The following is a 24,872-nucleotide window of genomic DNA, read 5'->3' as shown; positions in this document are numbered from 1 at the left end:
ATTGTAACCTTATTTTGCACATTTTAGAGTTAAAAGTAAGAGCGAATGTATGGACTGTCCACCGGGACAAAAAATGTGTCTGTTGTAGAGAGGAGTCTGCTGTGGAGAGGTGACCGTTAGTGGAGGTTCGACTGTATAGTCTATATAGTTTTAAAAAAGAAAGTAACAAGAGTGAATATGTACGTAAATTCTCAACACGTACCCATTTAAGACTAGTGCCTCCTAGGCCTTCTTTTTCGATCCCAGCCAAGTCCCCGGTGCATTTCTATACCGAAAGCATAAACAATATACCTGTGTTTTAAAGTTGAATAGGAAGGGTGTGGTTTTTTATTAACGGTAATCAAGTCGAAACTTTCTACAACGGTCACGTTGGGAACAGAAGAAAGTGGCTTTTATGGAACGGTATCAGAAGGGGTGAAGTACGACACCGATATCTTCTTGGGATTCAAGATTTTTATCTTAAAAAAAATGCTCAGTGTTACATGTAAATACGTAACACAATCAAAATATATCAATAAGACAGAAACCAAACAGAAATAGAGACCAACGACGCGCGGTATAGATCAAGTTTCGTGACCATGTCCAATAAAAAATGGGGTTTTGTAGACAGGGTTCGTCAGTTGTTGATTAGCTGGCCGTTTCGGAGAGGTTATTTTGGCAGTTGGGACACGTTTTAGTGGCTGTTGCCGTTGCGTGGAGGTAGCCATTCTAGAGAGGTAAAAATAAGAGTGACCGTCCGCCAGTGCGAAAAAAGTGGCCGTTGCAGAGAGGTGGCCATTTCTGTAGAGGTAGCTGATAGTGGAGGTTCGACATGTAGTTTCCACTTTTTCACGCAGACGTAGAGAGAAAACACCCTGCCTACACCAGGCGAACAAGGAACAGATTTCATTCCCTGTCCACGCCCCCGGCGAGGCGGGCAGACTCCCATATAAACGACGGGGGTGCTGTTCCTACCTGTTAGGGGTTAAAAATGAAGCTTAAGTAGCCTTTAGGGTGTTTAGCCTCAAAACGTCCACAGCGGGAGCTTTTGGGATGCCTTTTAGGGTACTGATCCGAAAAGAAATATGACAGGAGATAATGTGTTACGTAAGAATTGGTATCTCTTAGGAGAGAAAAAAAATTAAGCCACGCCCACAAAACAGGATCTTGGTACCTCTTAAGGGTTCTTTTCAAAATTTCCACGAGCACCCCCGTCCTTTTTATATGGGTGTCCCCTCCCCTCGGGGTCTACGTCGCCATCTTCACTCACTTTGCAAAACGTCATATGTTCCCGATTGTCACGCAATCCCCATTTGCCGATTTGTCTGAACTACGACCACCAAACAAAGTCAAGCCAAGTATTCAACTAACACCATGAAGTTATTCGGACCGGCCAATAGAACGGCGAAGTCTTGGAACTTTACAAGAGAGCGAAGTCTGGAAACTTCGTAAGAAAGAAATCTGGACAGCGTAGCGCGATTGACTAAGAAACATTTGTGATTTTCTGTCTTGCTGCTCACGTTTTGCAAGTGGCGGACGACTGTTAGAACACTCCAAGCAAAATGATGTCACAGTACGTGTTTTATTCAGAGGTATGTGCCATATTGGGTGATAGGAAACGAACGATTCATCTATAAATCTGGTGCTAAAGACAGGAGCAATTGTACCCATTATATTAGAATTGCAAGCACACGGGTAAGAAATACAACGGTCGAATTACCTTGCCGTATTATGCCACAACTTTGCGACAGTTGATCATGAGGTTTCGCCAACTGCTCGCGCTTTGTTATCATTACCTGGTCTCGGACCAGGATTTCAAGAAATGCTGCAATGAGACGGTTATTTTTAAAGTAGAGTGTGCCTGTTTACATGAAATGGTTGTGTTCGAATTTTTACGCCAAACATGATGGATGCAACTGTACTCAAGTTTCACGTTTCAAAATGCTTTTTTTTTTTCTTGAACTCAGGTTCGGCTGTGGGTCTTCCACAAAAATTAAAACTGCCGATATTGAACGAATAATGTGTGCTACAGTTGTAACGTTCAAAAAGAAACATACGGTAGGCGGAAGTAAAATCTTTTTCGGGGGATGTGCACGTGCCGGTGATCGAAATAAATTTGCATAAAAAAAGCAGCGTCTGTATTTATTTAATTGCAAACGTTTGCCAAAGTTAATCATGTGGTCAATCTAAAAGGAAACAAAAACAGATTGCAAGCATCTTTATTGACGAAAAAGGCTTCCATTCGCTTATTTTTGTTCTTGATGAAGGTAGCTTTCCAAGTTCCATGTTGGTTTCACGAATGACGAATTTCTCAAAATGTACCACATGTTTATTGCTCTCGACAGGGTACTTTTTTCGGGCCGCGGAAGGGACTTTCACACAACATAATATGGAGTATGGGCTTTCAGAAAATTTTAGTTTCCACTTCAAATTCAATGTACCAGTGGGCTTTTGATGGTATTGAAATTAGCTAAAATTAGCCCTTTCGCTCACGAGCTTCGATGAAGGTACTTGTATCGGCCTAAAATATTATAACATTTGGAGCTTTTGCTAATCAAATTAATGCTTTAGAAACAGCAAGACATGCACTATGAGCTATCGAAAGTATATTGATAGATATCATCGCGTTGATCTGTTCGAGCGAAAAGAAAATGCACAATTTTCGGCCATTTTCGGCGGCGACAGGCGGCTAAAATGGCGATTTCCGGACTTTCCTCGATTTCGAAAAAACTAAAGCGCTTCAGGACCTTTAAAAGGTATTTTCGAAAACAACTCACTATAGAGGTTATTTGGGCAGAATATGAAGAAATCCGAAATTTCGCGACTGTCATCTCATTCTCGGTATTTACAGGAATCGACTCTTAATTTACACTGCAGTGCATTGCTGTGTACAACAGTGCATTGCTGTGAATTGGCAATCGCAAAAAAGTCCAAATTTTGGCTTATGCGCATGTACCAAATTAAAATATGCTACATTTTTGTACCTAATCTTGGGGAAATCTATCCGTTCGGGGAAAAAATAGCTTTTCCAGTAAGACTAAGGCCCATTTAGCGTCATGGCAGCCAAAAAACTGATTTAAGGGTTAAAAACGGCATTTTTTTGGTCTTCAAAGGGTTAATAAGAGCTAATTGTTTTTCTTTAAATTTGTAACATCCTCTGTAACACTGAGACTCCTGCAATATAAATAGCTTGCCCAGTCTCGTAAAACTCTTGCAAAACATTTTGTAACCGCCTATCATCCGGCTGTAAAAATGCCTATCGATGAGAATTAATTGAAATAAATTTAAAACAATGGGTCATATCCGTATGGAGGCTTACGCGGGGAAATAGATTAAACAGAGATTATTATATAAATAGCGCGCTCGCCAGTCGTATCTAATTCTTATTAAGCAATCATGAACGAAATCTCTAGGTACGCACGGCCGGGCGTGTATAAGATAACGTGTGCAGTTTCAATTTTAGCTGCAAACTTTCCGTCGAGTTTATAGTGCAAGTTCCTTTTGTTTAAGTTTCGGCAAAGTGACGATTATTCTGAACAATCCAAACTCTACTTCGAGCCTTTGACATTCGGCAAGCTACATGTAAGATGTATACTTGAACCTGAGTATTTTGACTTTGTTTGTCTACATTTTCATTGCGTATTTTTGACTTTGTTTGCCTACATTTTCATTGTAATTAATTCGAAGAAGCGAATTTTTCGTTGACAGTTTTAGAAACCAGGTGACGCGTTTTCTTTCAACCGTTGCTCAACTTATTGTGGCGTGTTAGGATCCTAATGACCTTGTTTTCCTTCACCGTGTATTGTGAGAACTTTGTAGTTGATCACAAATAAAGCATGTTTTAGCACCCGAGTTTGTTGTGGCCATGTTATAAAATAATTGGTTCATGCTTTTAGCTGTGCGTATATCGAGTTATGGATGCACTTGGAAAGTTTGGAGAGCACTCAAGAAGCTAGCATTGCTCTCGGCTATCGCCTCGAGCACCTCTTCTTTCGTGCTCTCCAAACTTCCCACGTGCAACCATAACTCGATGTACGCACGCTAAGCATGATCAATTCTTTCATATCATTTGAATTTGAAAAGACTCCCCGCGTTAGCCTCAGTTGCAAGCTAGTTCCAGTTCAAAAGAGATTATCTGGGTAATTTAGTGTAGTGTAAATTAAATTTATGCTCTAGCCGATAAGATCAGGAACAGAAGCAACAATTGATAACAAAGATCATTCAGTTATTACTGGCCCAAAATTTCATGCTCTTCGGCATAAATTAACACTCCCAAAAATGGATTACATGTAGTAGGATAATTATAAGGAATTGATAACTTCAAATGCTACTCTTTGCCCTTATTACAACAGTTACCAAGCGTTTTATTTATTCCAACAGCTCTAACTGATGTCATCGCGCAATGCCTGTTATTATATTTTAAAGAACTTTAACAATTGATAGAGCGTATTGGGCCGGTATCTAGCAGTTATTTCAAGAAAATTGAAGTTATTATATGAACTGCGATACATGCAAAATAGCTGCACTATATACTGAAACTATTGACTCTGCCAAGCGACCAGGAAATCAAATGTTCCTTAGCTTCAGAACCTATTTGTTCACGCTCACGTTTTTAATCATGTTTGTACAAAAAATCTAGGTGAGCCGTTTCAGTGTTCTCGCTCGCCACATCAATTACAGTGACCTTGATCTCTGTACCTCCAAAATACAAGCAAACGCTGATTTTCCGATCCTTTCCCCTTGAGATGTCGGGTGAAGAAACTGTTATCTTCCCTATAGACGGACCAACTCCTGGGTCTGTTACGAACTTTGCATCCGGGACTTTAGGGGTGTAAAATTTTACCTCAATCTCGTTTTGGTTGCTTGTTGTGGGTGCGTAGGTGAAATGCCTCTTTTCTTCAACTTGAACGACTTCACCCTCCTTGACGAGAACATCAAGGCAGTCCTTACAGCAACTGACTCCTTCCACGTCTTCCTTTTTGTCGATGGGATGAATACTGGCATCAAACAGACGGTAAACCTCGATACCATAAGTAGTGGACATTTGCCGGGAAGCAATGACGCCAGGTCTTTGACCAAACATTACCGCTCCCTGAACAACCGCAATCCCGGCATTGCTAGGGACAAGGATGGTGAACTGACTGCTAAATTGCTTTTTAATGGCGTCCTGGAGTAACACGGACTCTGCAAATCCCCCAACCAGAAAGATAAATTCCACTCTTTTTAAGGCACGGCTTTTTAGGAGATTTTTCAGGTGCTCCATGATCCCTTTAATCACTGGATCAAACAACTTTTTCATCGCCGTGGATCCCAAACACAAGTATTCGTTTCTGACGAATTTTATGTCCTCAACTGCACAGGAATTCGCAAAGCGTTCTGCGAGATCATGTCCATCATGCTCTGACACCAGTGAAGTAAAAGTGCGAGAAAGTCGAATTCTTGTTGTTTCACCCTCTGAAGCTCGACGTCCTCTTTTCTTCATTTCAAATTCGTTCATCAGCTCGAGCCATTCTCCAGGGTAGTTTGCACGGAATATCTCAACAACCTTAGTTCCAAAGAACTTCTTAAGCAGGGACACGAACTCCTCGTCAACTTTTGTTCCACCGTATGGCCCTCCTGTCACTTGATGGACTTCTTTAATATTGCCATTTGTCAGGATTTCATGAGCTGTGACATCTAAAGTTCCACCTGTAGAAAATAAGCCAAGGTTTAATTGGTTCAGCAGGAAATGGTAGCATAAAGGAAACTTGCAGTCAGTTTTAGAAATTAACGATTTGCAGCGCCGTTATTCACTGGCTTCCTGTTTTACTTCCGAGGTGTACAATTTTCGACCAACATTTTCGAAAAGGATTGCTCCATTTGCTTTCCACTAGTATTCCTGGAATTTTTGGTGAAAGGAAAAACGCAACCGCGATCATTTTGGTTAAAGAAAAAGCCTGGAGTCTCCTGACAGAGAACTTGTTAAAAAATATGTAGAGTAATTTTCACGAGAAAGAAACTCTCATTACCTCCGACATCAATCACTAGGTATCTTGATCCAGGCCTTGCGAAGACTTCAGATACACTAACATCTCCCTTCTTACTGGAGAACTCTCTCATCTTTTTTTCTCGGCAGTACGCTGAGGCGCATTCCGGTTCCAAGGCTATGAGCAGCTGTTCAGGATTATCAGCTGATGCTATCCCGCCCTTTAAAAAAATTAAAACCGACATCCATGTGACATAAAGTAATTATCACGTACATCACCGGTTCTACCTTGTGGTTTGGTTTGGTAGATTGAAGAACAGCCAAGATGCTTGAGTTGCTTTGAGAATTTATTCAAAAATATAGTCGCATACCAAGTATCAGCTTACTCGTAAATAGTAATAAGGTTTGTATTTTCTTTTGTTGTTATATGTTCAGTTCTATGAGTGTGCAAGAACCGAAGAACCGAATCCTGCGCTATGATTGGCTACCCAAGTGGGCAAGATGGGGCTGTCTTGCCGCGCGGCACTACCCGCCGTGTCCTGCAAGAAATTTTTCCTCGAAAGCCACATAATAAATCTTCTATTGACGAAGCTTGTTCGGGGTAGATGGCTGGATATTGCATGGCCTCGTTTTTTTTTTGCGAGTCTTTGGTCCTCGACTCCGTCTTGGTCTATAAACACGCAAGAAAACAAACTTGACCGATATCCAGCCACCTTTAACATCACGCTTAGACAACAACCCATATATAATCATTTCCCTAAATTTGGCATGGAATTGCGCATGCAAAGAAAGCTACATATAATCGGTCGGTAATTGTATTGTAGACTGTAACCGGGGCGAAAACTTAACCCTCAAACCATAAAATAGCTGTAGCCCGCATTTTATATATTGGGGGCTGTAATGACTAAGGGGTAAGTGTTAGAGACAGTTTGCCTTACCGTGCCTCTCTGTACCCCCCTTGGGCGGGCCACGTGATTTCTGCGACCATGTGCTCTGAGCAGTTTGATGTGCGTTGTTTTGTGTGTAGGCGGAAAGTTTGCTTTTACCTTCGCCTTTTACTTTCTCGATGTTGACATCTTGATTAGGCCTGAACATGCCCAAAAATATGTAAGTGGTCGCTAATTTGTATTTGTTTTTTTGTAATTCAATATTTGTTCGAGTCGCGAGCTTTACATTTGTAACTTTCAGCTGTACCGAACCGACGGAAGGACGAGTAGCAGAATAAACATCTTCAGTGTACAATTTGTTTGTGGATTTCTTCAACAGTAAGTATCAGAGTTCTTGGATTATCCAGGCTAGGTTATACGTGGGGTACATCTGTCTAGGCTGACATATGAATTTTAGAGTAGCCGTAACATTGCAGAAGAAAAGTAACATCCCAAATTCAGCCACGGTACATTTAAAAACTGTGTTTTCCAATTCTTAACCCTAGTGTAGTAAAAGTGAGGCTGGGGATATGTGGATGTAACCCCTCTCCTGGATAATCTTTGTATCAGCCGGCTTGTCCTACAATATGAGGAATTCTTTTTGTCCTGACATAATGTGACGTCACATGACGTGTAATCATCAGACCTTTGGCCCCAGTTTGGTAATATTTTACCTTATAAGCAGCTTCCCTCATGAATTGCTTAGCCGCGGGTTTCCAAATGGCAGGAACTGTTATAACCCACTGGATGTCCTTGGCACTGTAATGTTCATCACCGGTCCTTTCTTGGATGATTTCAATAGCTTGATCTTTAAGGTATCTTATTGAGTGAGAAAAGACATGTAGAGCATCCACTTCTCTGCCATTTCGTGCCGTGAGCTTGGTTTTACGGTCCAAAGTCTATTACAAATAAATGAGTGTATTGGTTGGAATGTTTGAAAATAAATGAGCAATATTTTTACAACGATAATGTTTCTCCTCAGGAATTTAATAAAGTACTATCATACATGTTAACTCGGCGTCATCGTGATTTAGCATGCAGTTTGTTTACGATAAGTTAAAAACGAAAAGCAGTTATAGCCGATGAGATTTCAAATACTAGTTTTTTGGTATACAGGTAAGGAAATGCAAATTTTAAAGAGCTCACGTTGCTAAAGCCGCTGACCTGTTTCTGACCTGTTTTGAACAGATAAATAGTAAAGTGACCACATTTGGTCAAGGCTCCCCAGCATCGATCCCAACCACTCAATCTAACGGTGCATGCTGGGGTATCAGTTCGCTTGCATGGCCTTCACGGGGACGTCCCACAAGACAAATGATGGCTCCTACAACCTTATGTAAGTTTCATGCCTGAGCGCAGATTTTAGATTTACCTCTGATTTATGGAGCTTCATTTTAAACTGTTTGAAGTACAGATACTCTCTATCTTCCCCGCAAACGAAATTGGCATACTTCTCATCCGCTTCGTATCCAAACGAGTCAAATTGACCGTTGGGACGCAGGAGTAGAGAGGTCGGTGTTTTGAGAGTTGCACCTCCCTGGTCATGGCCCCATGCTTTGTTCATATGGATCCCTCCTTTTCCTTCCTTGTGATTAAAGGCAAAGGCAAACCCACTGTATGTTGTCCCAAAGTCGATGGCAACTACTGCTATGTAGCTTGAACTTTCAGAATATACTAAACCTTCAAACGCTGCAAAGAGAAATATTTTGTTCACAAACCTCATGAAAATATGAAAGATGAACTGATCAACATGACACGAGCGTGGGACAAAGAAAAATATGAGTCCCTGACACAGATTTCTGTTTCGTACTACGGTTTCCCTCAGACTTAATTAATAATAAACACAGATAAATCTTGGGAAAATATCTGGGAAATGATAGCATGGCTTTGCCGTATTTCTGTAGACGCCCGCAGTATCAATGTGATTCAGTAAAGACAAGAATAATTATTACACATTGGCCACTCTTTTAACCTGTCCTACTGAACTAAAATAGATGAATCTAACCAAGATATATATCTTATGATGCGAGTTCAAAAAAGCCATCAACGTTGTGGCAGGATTCGTTAAGCTTGCTTTCGGGCCTGCCGATAGATTTCAACAAATTAAAGTGACACGCCCGTACGTGACAATAGCACTGCAGGAAATTGACATATGGAACTACAGGCTTTATATTCGTAAACGGGAGAAGCTAATACTCAAAAAAAAAAAAAAAAATACTCGTTAACAGAATTAAAATAGTAGAAATTTAACTTACCTGTTGTCTTCTGGAATCTGTAGCTATAGCCTAGATGGACTGCGTTTCGAGATACAAGTTCGTCCGATTCGACATTTTACGACGCGAGGCATCAATTGTGAAAAAATACAGTTTAGGAAGGAAGCGACGAGTCGTGAAATGTCGAATAAACACATCGAGTCGGAACGAAAATTAACCAAAGCTGTCTGTTATCTACTACTGCTTTAAATCTATCAAAACATGGTTTAATAATTGTCGGTTTGTTTTCGTGGACATATCCATCAGAAAAGAGAACTCGTGAGGCTATTATAATCCTAGGTAACCGTTTTCGCGTCTCTCTCAAACGCTCGCGTACATGGATAAACAAAACTAATAATGACAATAAAAACACTCAAAGTACACCTGTTTTGCTCATAATAAAAACATTAAAGAATAAGAGAAATTTTATAAGTGATTTGTAAGTAAGTGCAGTAAGCAAGTAACGTGTGACTGTATGTTTTAATTGTTTCAAAGCACCATTTATATCATTGCATTTCCTGTGTGTTCCAAGCCCATTTCCGGTTTACACAGACAGTGTTTTCATGGAAATTAGGCACATAAATCGTATTGTAATTTGTTGTCTGTGTTATTTATCGTGCGATTACGAATAAGTAAGCTACAAGGACAAATTAATGATTTATCTAAAGTGGAACAAATTCACGATGGCTACCAGACAAAATGCGAGCGCACGCTGTAAATATCCTAAATGAATGAGCTAGCTAGGTCACACTGTGAACCTCGAAAGCATCTGACTTTCAATTTTGTTTATTTAAACACTCTCGGGCTGTTAACGTAACTTGTGTCCGTTTTCTTGTAGAATACAGAAGCGAATTGAGAAATCACAAGCTGCCACAGTATTAGTTTATTATACAGAGTTACATATTTGAAAAGTGGTACTGACAGCACATGCACTTGTACACTGAATATTTCGCTTCCAAAATCAGGTAATTCTGTGTTTACTTGTTACAAAGTCACAATATGTTGAATTGTGGGGAAATAGCAGAAATTATTTTAAAATAATTTGTTTGCTAGTTTCACTTTCACCACTTACGCGATCTACTGCTAGTCTACTGCTTATCCATACGGAACAAAATCAACCTGCATTACTTGTATAAAGATTCTCCTACCTTTGAATGCCATGATTGTTGTCCTCGATCTCTTAATGCTTGATGTCTAAAAATTAATTCAGACTAAACTCGAGTCTGCTCGAAATAACCTTTTTTTTCCGGGAATCAACAAGAACAGAAGGAAAATTCCCCTAACGGAAACGTCGACGCTGCGATTGGTTGAATGGTCGACATCCGTTTATTCTCGGAAACCTTGAGTCCCCTAAGCGGCCAGCCGGATTTTTTTTTTTTTTTTTTCTTCTTACCAAGAAGCAGGAAGAAGCTTAAGACCGGGCGGTTTTTTATTTTCTTCTTTTTGCTAATTACAGCGCAGGACTGGCTCGACAATTTAGGGTAGAAAATAAGTCGTTTTGTATTGGAAAAATCGCTAAAAGTTCGTTTTGCTATAGTTTGCTTAGCTTTGGTGAGTTTGTGTATTCTGGGAGCATCGTGTACGAAAGAAGGTATTCTCAGCTGTAGTCATACTGTTAGAGCTGTTTCGACCGAAAACGAGCAAGGTCGCCTTGATAGTGCCCTTTTGATATCATATCTAAACATGTACAACTTTTGCTATATGCGATGGGCAAATATGCAAATCAGGTAATTATACCGATAACCATCAAATTAAACGTTAGAACTCTTTGATTTTAAAAATTCTTGCAATTGTAGCTGACACAAAAAAGAAAAAAAATAATGAAAAATTTCTGGAAGCTCTCTCGCTGCCTTCATCTGAGTAACATTATGCCCGAAAAAGTGTTTTGAACTTTCTTGTGATTTACTAGAAAGCAATTTATTGTGTGGACTCTCCGTTCTCCTGGCTTGACGTTCTTATCGCAACCATGTTTTGACAAGGTGCCATTTCATAATTTAGAACTTTTTTTGATTAATTTTAATAAGGTTGTTAGGCATCATCATCGTTCATATTTAACCTGGTTTCCTTTTACTGACAGGGTACGTGATGTCCTAATGGTTAACATGCTAGTAAAGCAGACTGGGTTCGACCATTACCGCAGTCGCTTTGTTGTTCTTGGGAAACACGCTTTATTCTTGCAATGGCATTTTCCACCCAGGAGTACGGATCAAATGCTGGGGGTACCCTAAGAAGGAGAAGGACTACTTCTACTTTTAGACTTTTCATTCTACCGAAAACCTGGCAAACTTCGCTGACATGAAACACTGTTATGACGTAACTATTTTAACTTTCTACTTGCGTCGCAAGCGTAAATCTAAACGTAATAAAGTTGGTGATAGTTTGAAGTTCAATCACAATCATGAAGGTCAAAACATCTAGTGATTTCACATCAAATAAGTGTTTATATGTGTTCTTGCGGTTGCTTTCCAGCGAAAACTCGCTGTGATATATTGAAATTAGATTTTATTTGTTCAATGGTGACGACAACTTTTAACATCGCGAACAGCAATTTTTTAACTTTCATCATTTGCCGCCATCGTGGACACCTAACTTAAATTAACATAACATGTTGCTCTACTTAACAATGCAGACTGCTTATTTTCGCATTAACTTTCGCAGATTTGTTCGCAAGGATACTTTACCTTGTTGATAAGAGAGACCTCTGCTCGTTGTCGCAGGTGCATTCTAAGACGGCTTACTCAAATGTGGAGAAGCCTCGCGAATAAATATGCGGCTATATTGTGAAGCGTCCTTAAAGTAATCGACTAACCTATAAAATAACATAGCGCAGGCTTTACTGTTAGTGCCCTAGTCAGCCACAGCTTTTTTTGTTGTTGTTGTTTACATGCGAGAGTTTGGCTATTATATTTCATTCGGAGCATGTCCACCCGAAGGAAATCACTGTGAAACTGCTCAAGATAATTAAACATACTTTCAGGAACACAACTTTCAGCAAAGCAATAAGATTTCGCTTCACCATGCAATATCAATAATTTTCATGGCATCGAAAATGGAGGAGGCTGACTAAGGGCCTTTAAGGACAATCGCTGAATTTCCTCTGAGGAAGAAACAGGCGAAAATCGTGAGCGACGGTAAAATGCGTGCACTTTAACAAATATATTTCTGTTCTATCTTAACGCTTATCTTTTATCTTGCAAAAAACCTCGCCAGTTCGAATCAGTCTTCCTCCTCCATCCAGGAGTCCAGGCCACTTGTAACAAGCAATCTCCTCTCCTTGATCTTGTCCGGAGGGTCTTATCCCCTTTGTGAGCATGTCTGGACTTTTGTGATAGCCAATTTTGGTGTGAATATCTTGCAGATACGAGGATTTGTATTCTAGCTGCATGGGTGGGATCTGAGTTACCATTCTCTATGACAGACGGATGCACCCTTTTATGTACGAAACAACTGTTGGATCATGTAATATGTACGTACTTGGTGAGAGCTGGAAATATTTATCCTCCATCTGCCACGCGCCCCACTTTCTCCTAGCAACTTGCAGAACATCCTGTAATACATTTTTAAATTCACGCTATTACAAGTAAGTTAAGACTACCTTAAAATTCCTCTTACACCCTAGAGGCTCCTCTCCCAGTCGCATAAAAAAGTCCTCAAGGATTTAAGAACCTAAATCCAATGACAAGCCTTGTCCTCAACACCCGCCACAAATACAAGTTATGCCGTGTTCTTTAAAATGATCCTACGGTTTAGAGCTTTCGTAATGGAGACGTTGTGGAGGCGCGGTGGCCCCATGGCTAGTGCTGGATAATCGTGAAAAAATGTTCAGGAAAGTCTGGTGTTCATGGTTTGAGTGCCTCACTATAAAATTATTCAGAAGCAGCATCTATTCTAAATTTAAACCAACCATCTTGAAAGGCCCTATACTCGCTGATAAATTAGGCCCACCTCCTCCTTCATCTCCGCCCTTCCTAAAATAAAGACAACCAAACGCCCCTTTAACAAATACAAGTTCATAATAAAGCCAGAATAAAGGTGCTCATATCACGACAGCTAATTTTTGTATCTGAATTTAAACTATTTTTTTGTTGGTAGCAAAATCGTTTCACAATAAGAATCTTAAGAACTTCTGCCTGAGAGACCGGGGAAATGGAAATGGAAATGAAAATGACGGTTGGCCGATTTTCCTAAAATCCACACACAAAGTCTTTATGCAGAGTTACGTAAAATGACAAAGTTTTAGCTTCGTTGATCGTTTTACATCCGAGTTCTGGATATCAGCCCCATGGGGGTCCTGTGAGGTCAAATTTTGACCAAATTTTGGGCAATGAAAATCGTGGCTATCCATTAACAAATAAAGAAGCCTCGACTGTGCTCTGTTCTGTTGTAAAGCACGCAGGAAGCGGCAGAGCACGAAACAAGTGTAGGGGAAAACACGAGACGTAGTCGAGTGTTTTTCCCTACTTCTTGAGTGTTCAACCGCTTCCTAAGTGCTTTACGACAGAACAGAGCACAGTCGAGGCTTCTTTATTTGTCTATGATAAAGAATCCGATAATTTCCCCACGCATTTGGCTGAATTTTCAAACCAAACTTTATTTTCCAAACGAGCAAAAGTGGCGTCAGCCGTGAACTGTTCTCTGATAAAGCACGCTAAAATAAGCCAATCACAATCCTTGTTAGAATTGTTCAAATAATTTGATTGGCTAACGTAGCAATAGCTGTCAATCACAAACTGGACTTCAGCTAAGGTTTCAGTTTCGAGTAGCTTGAGCGGCTTTCGAGAAGAACGATGCCTTCGAAGTTCGCTTTTAAGTTAAATTTTAAATACGGATCTAAAGCCAGGTGAAGGTTTATAGTTCAGAGGAATCCGGCCGTATTGTGGCCCATGAAAACGTGCACTTTTCCAGTGGAAATTACGAAACGCGGAGCTCAAAGCTTGCGGATGAAAATGTAAAATGCCGAGTTGAATTTGAACGGGGCTACAGTTATTTACGGCTTGTAGCCGCATGCAGCAAGATTGCCCGAACTAGCGTAAAAGTTAGAGACTAAACGGCTCCCACTGGTTCTACTCCGAGCACAGAAGAGAATATCAGAGCAAGCTTTGCACTGACCACTCCTCTGTTCACTTCGCTGAGATGACCGGAGAACGAGCGCTACTACACTACATGTAAGTGTTGTTTGAGCAATTGAGCATTTTTGCAAAAATAAAGCTTCTCGTCGTAAACAGAGACAGTTCAGTTGTTGTTTTCTGTCGTTGTTTTACTTCTTAAGTATAATTTCTGCCTTCGTAACAAATGTAATGTCTTTTATCGAAGCACTGTTTAGGTTGAGAATTTGTTTACTTCGCTACGTGTTTTGTCGGCGGGAATCTAGCAAAACTTGTTATTTTAGTACAGTTTTAACACTACTGTTGCTAACAATGGTCTCTGTGAGCCATATTTACCACAGACAAAAAGCTCGTTTCCATTTCGTTTGTGTGAATCACAGGGGATGTTTAATTTGGGTCAAATTTGTCAAAATTCCGAAGCAGAAATTTGAAAGCCAACTTACCGTCATCAAATCGTGCTCTGTTCTCTGATAAAGCACGCTCTTTCAGCCAATCAGAGCGCGCGTTGTATGGAAACTTAATTATAAATATAATTAGATCATTACCGGTTCCTTTTGATTTGCTTATAAGAGGCCTACATTCTGATGAATAGCACAGGCAAGAGAATTATTCTTGCGAGCCAATATTTCTCCCTATGAAAGCTTAAGCATTGGGCTTTACGTAAATTACTTTTGTTTTTTTTTTTGAAATCATTTCTTACTCCGTGAGTAGCCTCACAGGACCCCTCAAGGAGCTGATATCCAGAACTCAAATTTGATCTTGTGGAAAACGATCAATGAAGCTAAAACATTTTTCATAAGTCTGCATAAGGACTTCGTGTGTGGATTTTTGGGAACATCGGTAACCCTCATTTCCAAGTTTGACCCGGTCTCGCAGGCAGAAGCTTTTAAACACAAGAGATAATAGCATACCTTAAAAAAGCAATCAAGGTTGCAGGTTAGTGCACTCTCCTTGAAATTCAGCATTAGAACATCAAAGACGTCTGCTGGGTAGTGAGATTCTTGGCGCCGCACGTTTACAGTGAAGGATACTGTGAAGCAAGGAAATCCTTGCTGTTTGATAAGAACAAAATAGCAGGTTATTAAGTCGCAATTTTTGGGGAGTCTTCATTTGAACGAGGAAAATCTAAAACCAAAGTAGTTGCAAGGGTCTGTCAAAAGAATCAGAACTACCGGAATGAAACAATGAGAATTCGAAGCCAATGTATGTAACCAGTGCCAACTGCGGGGAAAGGCGCAGGACTAAATCGCCATTGGTTGAGTGGGTAGCAGATGTTTAAACCAATTACGGTTTGAATTTTTAACATGGCCTTCCGGTATTTAGATAACTTTCCTTCAGTATCTTTATATTTTGGGCTTGAAAATTTGAAGTAAACCTATGCGTATACCGGTACAATCAAATCGGGTGAACATCTCAATCAGGTAGTTCATTGTTGCTCCTTTACCTTTTCATTGAAGCTGAAATTACGGCTTTGCTCTGGAGTTAAGTTAACCACACCTCTAGCTATCTCCTTAAGAAACTCAACAGCGGCGTTTCTTGCCCCTTTCATTTGTTCATAGGTAGCCTGAAAAATAAATAAAACGATAGAACGATCTTTACAAATACCTAGCTAAATCGTGCAAACAAAATGTAATTCAAAATACTTGTCAGAATAGTCTCCTACAAAATTAAATATTTCTTTAACTGTTTTGCATAAGTTAAGATAATTTTTTGCCTGTTATTCAGGCTTGCTACAGGTTTACCGAGACTCATTAACGCGTCTTACAATTATCTGGTAGGCGTCAGTGTTAGTCGCGCGGAAAAAAAAAGCATGGACCGATAAAATATGACAAAAAAGACCGTAAAGCACCGGTAAAATAGCGTTAATTTACTCTTGCTTTCTCGTTCTCGATACACGGCAAATAAGTAAAAGGCATGCCCAGTCCAATTCCAGTGGGAGGTGTTAAATAGCTGTCTTTGATGAAATAGGGGTAAATCGCTTTCAGAGCCAAATATTTAAATACAAGGCAATGCGACGGATTTTGAGTTATTTTTGGAACACCCGATAGACAAAATTTCACATCTTTTTTTAGTTTGCGAAACATTTCACCTCGCATGAATGTTTAATCAGAGGCAATTTCTACTTCCTGAAATTTTGAGGTGGGGTCATACGGGTAGATTTTGAGAAAAAAAATATTCTTGTCCTTCGGCCATTTCAATTTTAGAAGGAAAAGAAAGCAAACAAAGGTTACAAACATTACAAATAGACATCGCATGGCTTAAAAATCTTAACTGTATTAACTTGACGTTTCCTATGTAACAGCATACATCAACATACATCAACATACATAAATAAACGTCACTTCTGAAGATGTCCTTATTTTTATTCTTTGGCCAGTCTTAAGGGCGCAGATTAATAACGGGGCGTGACAGCGAAACTGAGTAAACACGACTTGCTAAACTGAGAGAAAATTGCAAAACGAACCTCAAAAATTAGACAAGCTAGTCTAGGGTAATAAATCTCCTCGTAAATTTTCTCTTTTGGTTGACAGAGTGTCTTGATTCTATCAATTACATCCACCCTGGCTTCGTCAATAAATTTGGCAAAGTCCTCCTCCACTTTTGACTGTCTGTTCAAACTGAGCGTGTCTTCAACTTTTGACTGATCTTGTTTCACTCGTTTTTCACTAAGAGAGGCAAGCCTACAATGATAAAGACAAAGATGAATATCATTAGCTGGAGTATGACCACCATCTTGCGCGGCTCCGTCGTCGTCGTCGACGCCGCCGTCATCGTCGTGCGTACGCGCCCACGAGCAATACCGCTGACCACCAATCAATTCATCAATTCAATTCATGAAATCAATTCATGGGTTTCCTTTTCTTTCCTATATGGGTATGGGCTCCGCTTGGCGGTCCTTTTTGCCGCGGGAGCTCGGTTATTAATTAATTGTAAAAGAATAGAACAAGGATGACTTGTCTGACATTTTTTTTTGTTTTGAGAAAAGCGTCGTTTCAAAAAAAACACATGGCAAGTAATAAGAAATAAGTAAAATATGACAAATAAAAGCAAAATGGAAAGAAAGTTTGTTACTTACCTTTAACAACGTAGAAAAGAATTAAAATTATTTTTTTATGTATCGGTTATTTTTTTAAAGATTCAGATTTTGTGTTAAGATCAATTACAGTAGAGACTACACATACAAAAGTTTTATTACCTGTTTTTCAGTTGATCAATCTCTCGTTCTTTACTAGAAACTGTAGTCTTGTACACTTCTTTTAGCTGATGGAATCTGCAAAGGTAGTTACAATGTGCAGGCTTAGATGAACAAAAATAATGAGAATCGAACGAACCAGACCTGAAAGAGATATTCCGTCTCATTTATCAGCAAAGCTTTGAAACAGCAGATCTAGTAAAATCAGGGATTGAACAAGCTTCTTTAGTCCATCATTGAAAATGTGTTTGATGTTGTCGTTGTTGTTTTTGCATATTTAAATAAAATAAATAAATAAATAAATATACATTTATATAGCGCCATTTTCCACTAATTGTCCATGGCGCTTTACAATACTTTAAAATTAAAATCCTAATTCTTTAAAAACCTAAAATCCTAAATCCTAAAAGTTAAAATCCTAAGAATTAAATACGCTATATAATACAATTAGGCTACAAATAAAAAGTAAAAACTACAAATCAAATGCACGCTTAAAAAGATAAGTCTTAAGATTAGCCTTAAAAACTGCCTCTGATGATGAAAGTCTGATCTGGAGGGGTAATTTATTCCAGAGCCTTGGTGTCGCCACGGAAAAAGCCCTTTCACCATACGTTTTAAGATTTGCTCTAGGCTCATCAAGCAACCTGTTGTTTGAAGATCTTAGTGTCCGACCAGAAATGTTAAATCGCAGTAGGTCTCTAATGTAATCAGGGGCCAGTCCATTCAGAGCTTTGTAAGTTAACAACAATATTTTGAAAATAATCCTAAAATGAACTGGCAACCAATGTAAGCTCCTTATTTCGTATCGCGTGTAAAGAAACTGTTATCTACTGCCGTTTTAAGTCCTTGGATAAGCCCAGATCAGATCAATACAGACATCATGATTGGTTAAAGATTCCTACGGGTGAAATTCAGCACCTTAAAAGTAAAATAAGACTTTTCCTTAACTACATTACAACAACAAAACCTACCTTTCTTCAATCTCCACTTTTCGTTCATCAGTTTCTTGTAGCTTTTTTTCCAGTGAAGAAATTCTATCACTGTAGCAAACGTGAGTATAATCATTAAATTCAGCTACATAAGAAGCATTTGTTTGGATACTTCTGGTGGATACGTTATATTGAATTCTGAAAACATTTCCCCAGCCATTGAAGCCCTTTGTTATACCCCAGATACAAATTGTAATCTGTCCTTTGTTGTTGTTGTTGTTGTCGTTGTAGTTTTTGTTTAATTCTTGTTGTTATTTTGTGATGATAAGTATTTCTCAATCATTACTTTGCTATTCTTTTTCCAATCAAGTAGCTCAGTCCTAAGTAAAGAGCGACCTTGAAAACTAAGAAACTAAGAATGGTCCAAACTTGACTGAGAGTGCGTATTTGGTCTTGGCAAACTTCGGTCATGTCACAGAAATCATTTCTAGCAGAAGTGATGTATTCATGTCACTTTGAAGTAAAAAAAAAGTTAGGCAGTACGATCACTCTCGAGGCGATCAATAGACGGTGTAGTACTAGAGCGTAGTCGCTAGGTTTAAAAATTCATTCAACTAGGCGGCTGGAGCGATCTCGCTTATGACTGGCTGCATAGATTTAGTTTCATGTCAGGATATTATATGTTGAAGACCTAAATGTAATAACTGACCTTAAATGTAATAAACTCCTAAATGTAATAACATTTGGCCTTAAATGTAATAAACTCCAAAGTGTGACAACATTTGGACTTAAATGAAACAACGTTACACAACGTTACACGATCAAGGAGGAGAGTTCAAAAAAGCCGTGAAAAAGCTTTGTGAGCGCATGGATATTAAATTGATTTACAGTCGCCCTCGGCACCCCCAGTCGCAAGGCAAGGTTGAACGTTGTCACAGGTCACTGAGATCTAAGATAGAGTACGACCTTAGTAAAATGGGTCAGGACGGTGTCAACTGGGCAAAACAAATTCCAAAGAAGTAATTGCTCACAAAACACCATTTGAAATTTATTTTGCACGGAAATGTAATAATCTCCGAGAAAGCGGCTTAGAAGAGGAATGTCTCCCTAGCCCTGGAAAAATTCGCCCAACAGAAAATGACCGGAAACTACGTTCCCGGCAAGCTTCTAAAGTGCGAAAGCAGGCACAAAAAGCGACCAAGAGGTGTGATAAGCGTGCGCAGCGAACACAGCTTCGCCTGAATCCGCCCTCTGTTTACAGCGTTGGAGAAACAGTTTATTTGCGTCTAAGAGGAAGATCATTTAATAAGCGACATATAACTGAGGCTCGTGTAGAAGAAAGAAACATTCAGTTACATACCTATAAGGTTTCATATACTTCACCACTAACGGGAAAGAAAGAAAAGAAATGGGTCCCTGTAGATGACGTCACTAGCCTTACCCTACAGCGCGAAAAACAAAAACAAAAAGTAGCAAAGCTGTCAAAAAGGAAAAAAAATCAGCACTATAAAAAGTATCACATAGCTATGAGAAAAGACGACTACGTCGAGGCTATTGAAGATCAAGGCTATAAAATAGCATATAACCCACCAGGAGATGGTAACTGCCAATTCAGCGCACTTTCACACCAGCTTCAGAAGCTAGGGATTTTCAGATCTGCCGAAACTATGAGGGAAGAAATAGTTGATTACTTAGAAAGCAACCGCTACGATAACGAAGGTTTTCCTCTTTTGGAGCATTTGGCAGATAATGAGTTTGCTTCCTGGAGCAACTATACAAATCATATGTCACAAGATGGGGCCTATGGGGATCAGCTAACACTGTATGCGGTAGGAATTAGCAAGGAGTGACAGGCCTGCACAACTTCTAACAATGGAAACTTTTGTACCATGTAATATATGACCCCTTTATAGTTTTGCTCTTACGAGTATGTCTTTTAGGGATTTACCTCTTTTATACGATATTAGTGGTGGCTCTTTGAAAATTTGCCGTAGAGAAGGCTGATTTTGTATCAAGTGCCATTTTTCCATTAAAACATTTTTGAGGTTGGGCACTGATGGTTGATATTGTGTTACAAAAGGCAAGAGTTCTTTCCGGCTTTCATGTTTTTGTCTTAGCGCCGATTCCCTTTCTGTGAATTTAATATCTGAAAGGAGTGTTTCGATCAGATTTTTTGGATAACCTCTAGCAAGGAGACGTGATTTGAAGTTGTAAATGTTCTCTTCAGATGGTGCAACAGATCACGTGGTTTATGCAATAACAGTGAGTTGATTAATGACGCCTTTGATGACGTCAATGATGACGTGAGTATAAACCATCTCATTTAAGTCCAAATGTTGTCACACTTAGGTGTTATTACATTTAAGGCCAAATGTTATTACATTTAGGAGTTTATTACATTTAAGGCCAAATGTTATTACATTTAGGAGTTTATTACATTTAAGGTCAGTTATTACATTTAGGTCTTCAACAATTATATTTCGAACGAGGCCTTCGTTTCTATAAAGGAAAATCCCAACAGTGAATAGCGTTTTCGAGTTCAAAACGAAAACGACTCAAAACGACTCCTCGTGCAAAACTTTTCTTATGAAAATTAGTTGATTTGTATGAAAATAAACTTACAGATGACACGCATTTTTATTCAAAATACATGGTTACGTGAAGTCAGCCAGTTCATGGCTTGGAACCCAAATTTTATGGAAATCGCTCGGAGCGGTGGGCGATCGGATCCTCGAGAATTTCCAAATTCTAAAATTCTGCTCCAGACCTCGCTCTAGCTGACCGCGTATTTAAAACTCCAATGGCTGCCATAACACAAGACAAGATCGATAAAGGTAAGTTTATGTTTTCTTCATATTTTAAATGGACGTGAGGGTTCCTTGTGGGTAAGGTAAGGTGAGTTGAGGTAAGGAAAGGTCTGCATGCGAGCCAAGTGGCCCATAAGGCAAGGTGAGGTGTGCTGAGCTGAGCTGAGCTAAGATTAGTAACTACTAAGGAACAACCAGGGCACAGGTTAGGACTGTGAAAGGGCCGACAGGTAGGTAATAAAGTACGAATTACCTATTTTGCTTAAAATTGAACAAAACTTGAAGCCCTACCAGAAATTTAAGATATTTCTCTGATGTTCTGTTCCTAAAACACACTTTGCTGGTATTTTTGAGTTAACATTTTATAGTTTTGGTAGTTTCTACTTTGCTGCCAAGCCCCATCTTAGCTGTACATCTTAACTGCGCATGTGGCTGAGCTGAGACTAACCCTTTTTGTCTAAGCATGCTAACCAATCTATCATTACCTCTCATCCTTGGACTTGCTTGCACTTTGGGTTCTTCTTGCTGCTAAAATTTCTGCCTTATGATCTTCGATAGTTTTCTCCAATGTCATAATCCGGACAAATACAACAATATTTGTCTACTGCTCTCATTGCTCTTGGATTTCCCGCTCTATATATATACCGTAAGAGAATGGTCTGACGTGTACCGTATAATAAATCTTTTATTTACAATTTATATCAACTTTATTGGCATAAAAAATATAAATATCTAAAGCAAATAGGGTGCCAGCAGGGAAGAACTTAAGAGGCCCTGCACCTAAGAAACGACCGATGATTTCCGGCTAAAAAATAAAATCGGCCGATTTTTATCTCTCAAGTAGAGGTTACCGAATACTATTTAAAAATGAATTTCTTTTGTTTCAGTTTCGCTTTAAACCAAAAATATCGAGCCGCAAAGTTTTTCCGTCTGAAAGCAGCAAAATCAGGCCGAAAATAAGCCCCCGCAAAAAACTGTTTAGAAATTACTACCGCAACGCAAAATAATGAGAAAACTACACAGTGTTGAAGAAAAAGGCCTTTTAATGCAATATCATTCGATAAACATCAAAAAACTGCCGAAGCGATTAACAAATAAAGTTTCAAATATTGCATACTAAATTAGATGGAGCGTTGGAGCTGATTTTAAAATAATTATTTCTCAAAAGTTCAACGCTTTTGAAAGCAATCACAGTGATGAATGAGACATTGGAGGGATACAAATCACGTTTCTGGAAAAACATTTTTCGGCCAAAGTATATTGACCTTGTACAAAGCGTTCAAAGTTACCGTGTTCACCGTTATCCTGCTACTTCGGCGAAACGCTTCTCTTTTGCCAATACGGCCGTGGATAGCGTGGTAAACGCCACTTTAAAACTTGCTCGGCATTCAGAGACTATCCTGAGTAGAAGGATGTAGAATTGAAAGAGAAAGGAAGATGAAAAATACGCAGAAGAAGAAAATAACTCGAAATTACCATCTGCTAACGAAAGTTGAATCTGGAAAATGTCGTCGCCTAACAGCGGCCAGTGACGTCATTGGTCACGTAAAGGTCGCAAGAGCGTGGGAAAACGAGTCTGCAATGTCCTTCGGGCGGTCAGCGGCTAGAGATCCAGTCGTGACCCCATAACTCAGATCACGCTGCGACCAAAACGGTGTGGCGGTTGGGGAAGTTTTTCTTTTTGAGTGACCATCATTTGTGAAAAATAACATAACATTGTTCCACTAAACGTTTTCTGGCCGGGAAAAATTGTTTTCCTATTTGTGCATTCGTTTGGATTCCACCGCTATTGATACAAATAACGTCAATGGCCGCTGTCACGCGACGACATTTTCCAGATTCAACTTTCGTTAGCAGATGGTAATTTCGAGTTATTTTCTTTTTCTGTGTATTTTTCATCTTCCTTACTCTCTTAATTCTACTTCCTTCTACTTAGGACGGTCTTTGAATGCCTAGCAAGGTTTAAAGTGGCGTTTAACACGCTATCCACGGCCGTATTGGCAAAAGAGAAGTGTTTCGCCGAAATAGCAGGATAACGGTAAAAACGGTAACTTTGAACGCTTTGTACAAGGTCAATATACTTTGGCCGAAAAATGTTTTTCCAGAAACGTGATTTGTATCCCTCCGATGTCTCATTCATCACTGTGATTGCTTTCAAAAGCGTTGAACTTTTGAGAAATAATTATTTTAAAATCAGCTCCAACGCTCCATCTAATTTAGTATGCAATATTTGAAACTTTATTAACCGCGCGGCCATGGGCCGAGCGCGGTTCTAGGTTTACCCGTGGTTTATTTTTTTTTTTTTTGTCGGTGACCAGACGCAGACCTCCGCTCGGCCAAACTTTGAGTCACGGAACGTGTGATGTTTTTCCGCCAGAAGCTGTTAAAACATAAATACACGGACAATTTTACGGATATTGTTTTCTTTTTTGTGGGTAAAATATATTTTCTTTTCGTTTTATCAAAGCGTTGGATTTAAAGGGAATAATAAATACGGTGAAAAAAGGTATTACGTCAGCCATGGAATGCGCTGATGTTGCAGCTTTCACTTTCGCTACGTGACAAATAAGATCGTGTTTACTTTGCAAGTTTATTTCGGCAGAAGCGACGGTCATTAATTTATTTGTAATTTTGCGAGTATTTCTTGTGGTTTTAGGCAAATGAAGTAAATCCTTTGACTGTTTCATCGCAGCAAGTTCATAGATCGGAAGGAAAATTAAATATTTGCAAGCCAAGCAAAGAACGTGTCAGAACGTGCAAAGATTACGTCATTGATAGGGAAATAACCACCGTACTAAAGATAGCCGTAGATAACGCAATTCTTGAATTATGTGACTTGTGTGACTTCTTTGCTAACCCTTAACTCAAGGGAAAAAAACAATTAAATTTAATTGTGACTTCAAAGAAAGAAAGCGGTTTGTAATAGTGTTCGTATCTTCATGACCATACATATCGCGAAGAAAGTTCCAGATTAAGACTATTGCGTCATCGGAGATGTCACAACGGCTATGACTGATGGTGCAATAATAGAGTGTGTGTTGATCAAGTGATGTGATGTCTACAGTAATCAATGAATCATCAAAGATTGCTTTGGAATATGGACTGCGTTGCGACTGTAGTACTAAGAAAACAGTTAAATTTTAAAAGCGCGGTTATAAGATCTAACAGATCTTCTTGTTTGTTAATCGCTTCGGCAGTTTTTTGATGTTTATCGAATGATATTGCATTAAAAGGCCTTTTTCTTCAACACTGTGTAGTTTTCTCATTATTTTGCGTTGCGATAGTAATTTCTAAACAGTTTTTTGCGGGGGCTTATTTTCGGCCTGATTTTGCTGCTTTCAGACGGAAAAACTTTGCGGCTCGATATTTTTGGTTTAAAGCGAAACTGAAACAAAAGAAATTCATTTTTAAATAGTATTCGGTAACCTCTACTTGAGAGATAAAAATCGGCCGATTTTATTTTTTAGCCGGAAATCATCGGTCGTTTCTTAGGCGCAGGGCCTCTTAATCCTCATATAAAGCTAACCCCCTTAATTCATATATATAAACTACATTTACAATTCTAAAGAATTCTTTTACAAATTTATTAAATAAATCCATCAATAATCCAATATATATGAAATTCTATAGCATAAATAATATTCATATAATGTATTAATAATTTATTCACTAAGCATGGTTTGATATAGCTTATATTTGTTTGTTTATGGATCTAT

The 24,872-nt window shown here is 39.1% G+C and overlaps 2 protein-coding genes across 3 annotated transcripts in view; both read right to left on the bottom strand.

The window, feature by feature from the left end:
* The window catches only part of LOC145503238 (uncharacterized), a 145,109-nt gene that overhangs the window by 118,495 nt on the left and 1,742 nt on the right, over positions 1–24,872 (bottom strand). The window contains exons 2-4 of the mRNA XM_081482727.1: positions 21,642–21,789; positions 18,392–18,460; positions 17,424–17,498 (exon numbers count right to left, since the gene is read on the bottom strand). Coding sequence (XP_081338853.1) covers positions 17,424–17,498; positions 18,392–18,460; positions 21,642–21,730 — 233 coding nt within the window. The 5' untranslated portion in view covers positions 21,731–21,789. The remainder of the gene's footprint in view (positions 1–17,423; positions 17,499–18,391; positions 18,461–21,641; positions 21,790–24,872) is intronic.
* LOC145503224 (heat shock 70 kDa protein 12A-like) lies at positions 3,929–12,526 on the bottom strand. 2 transcript variants are annotated; one of them, XM_081482709.1, is made up of 5 exons: positions 10,271–12,526; positions 8,243–8,559; positions 7,545–7,769; positions 5,988–6,165; positions 3,929–5,667 (listed from the first exon to the last, which is right to left on the bottom strand). In XM_081482709.1, exons 1-5 carry the CDS (start codon positions 10,281–10,283, stop codon positions 4,592–4,594), a joined length of 1,809 nt encoding a protein of 602 aa, XP_081338835.1. In that variant the 5' UTR covers positions 10,284–12,526; the 3' UTR covers positions 3,929–4,591. The 2 variants fall into 2 exon arrangements, with proteins under 2 accessions (XP_081338835.1, XP_081338834.1); XM_081482708.1 differs by having other exon boundaries at positions 8,243–12,526.

This window comes from Orbicella franksi, chromosome 11, assembly GCF_964199315.1.
Source record: "Orbicella franksi chromosome 11, jaOrbFran1.1, whole genome shotgun sequence".
Classification (NCBI taxonomy): domain Eukaryota; kingdom Metazoa; phylum Cnidaria; class Anthozoa; order Scleractinia; family Merulinidae; genus Orbicella; species Orbicella franksi.
The sequence above is the reverse complement of the archived record's forward strand: the minus strand, read 5'-3'. Positions and strand labels throughout refer to the sequence as shown.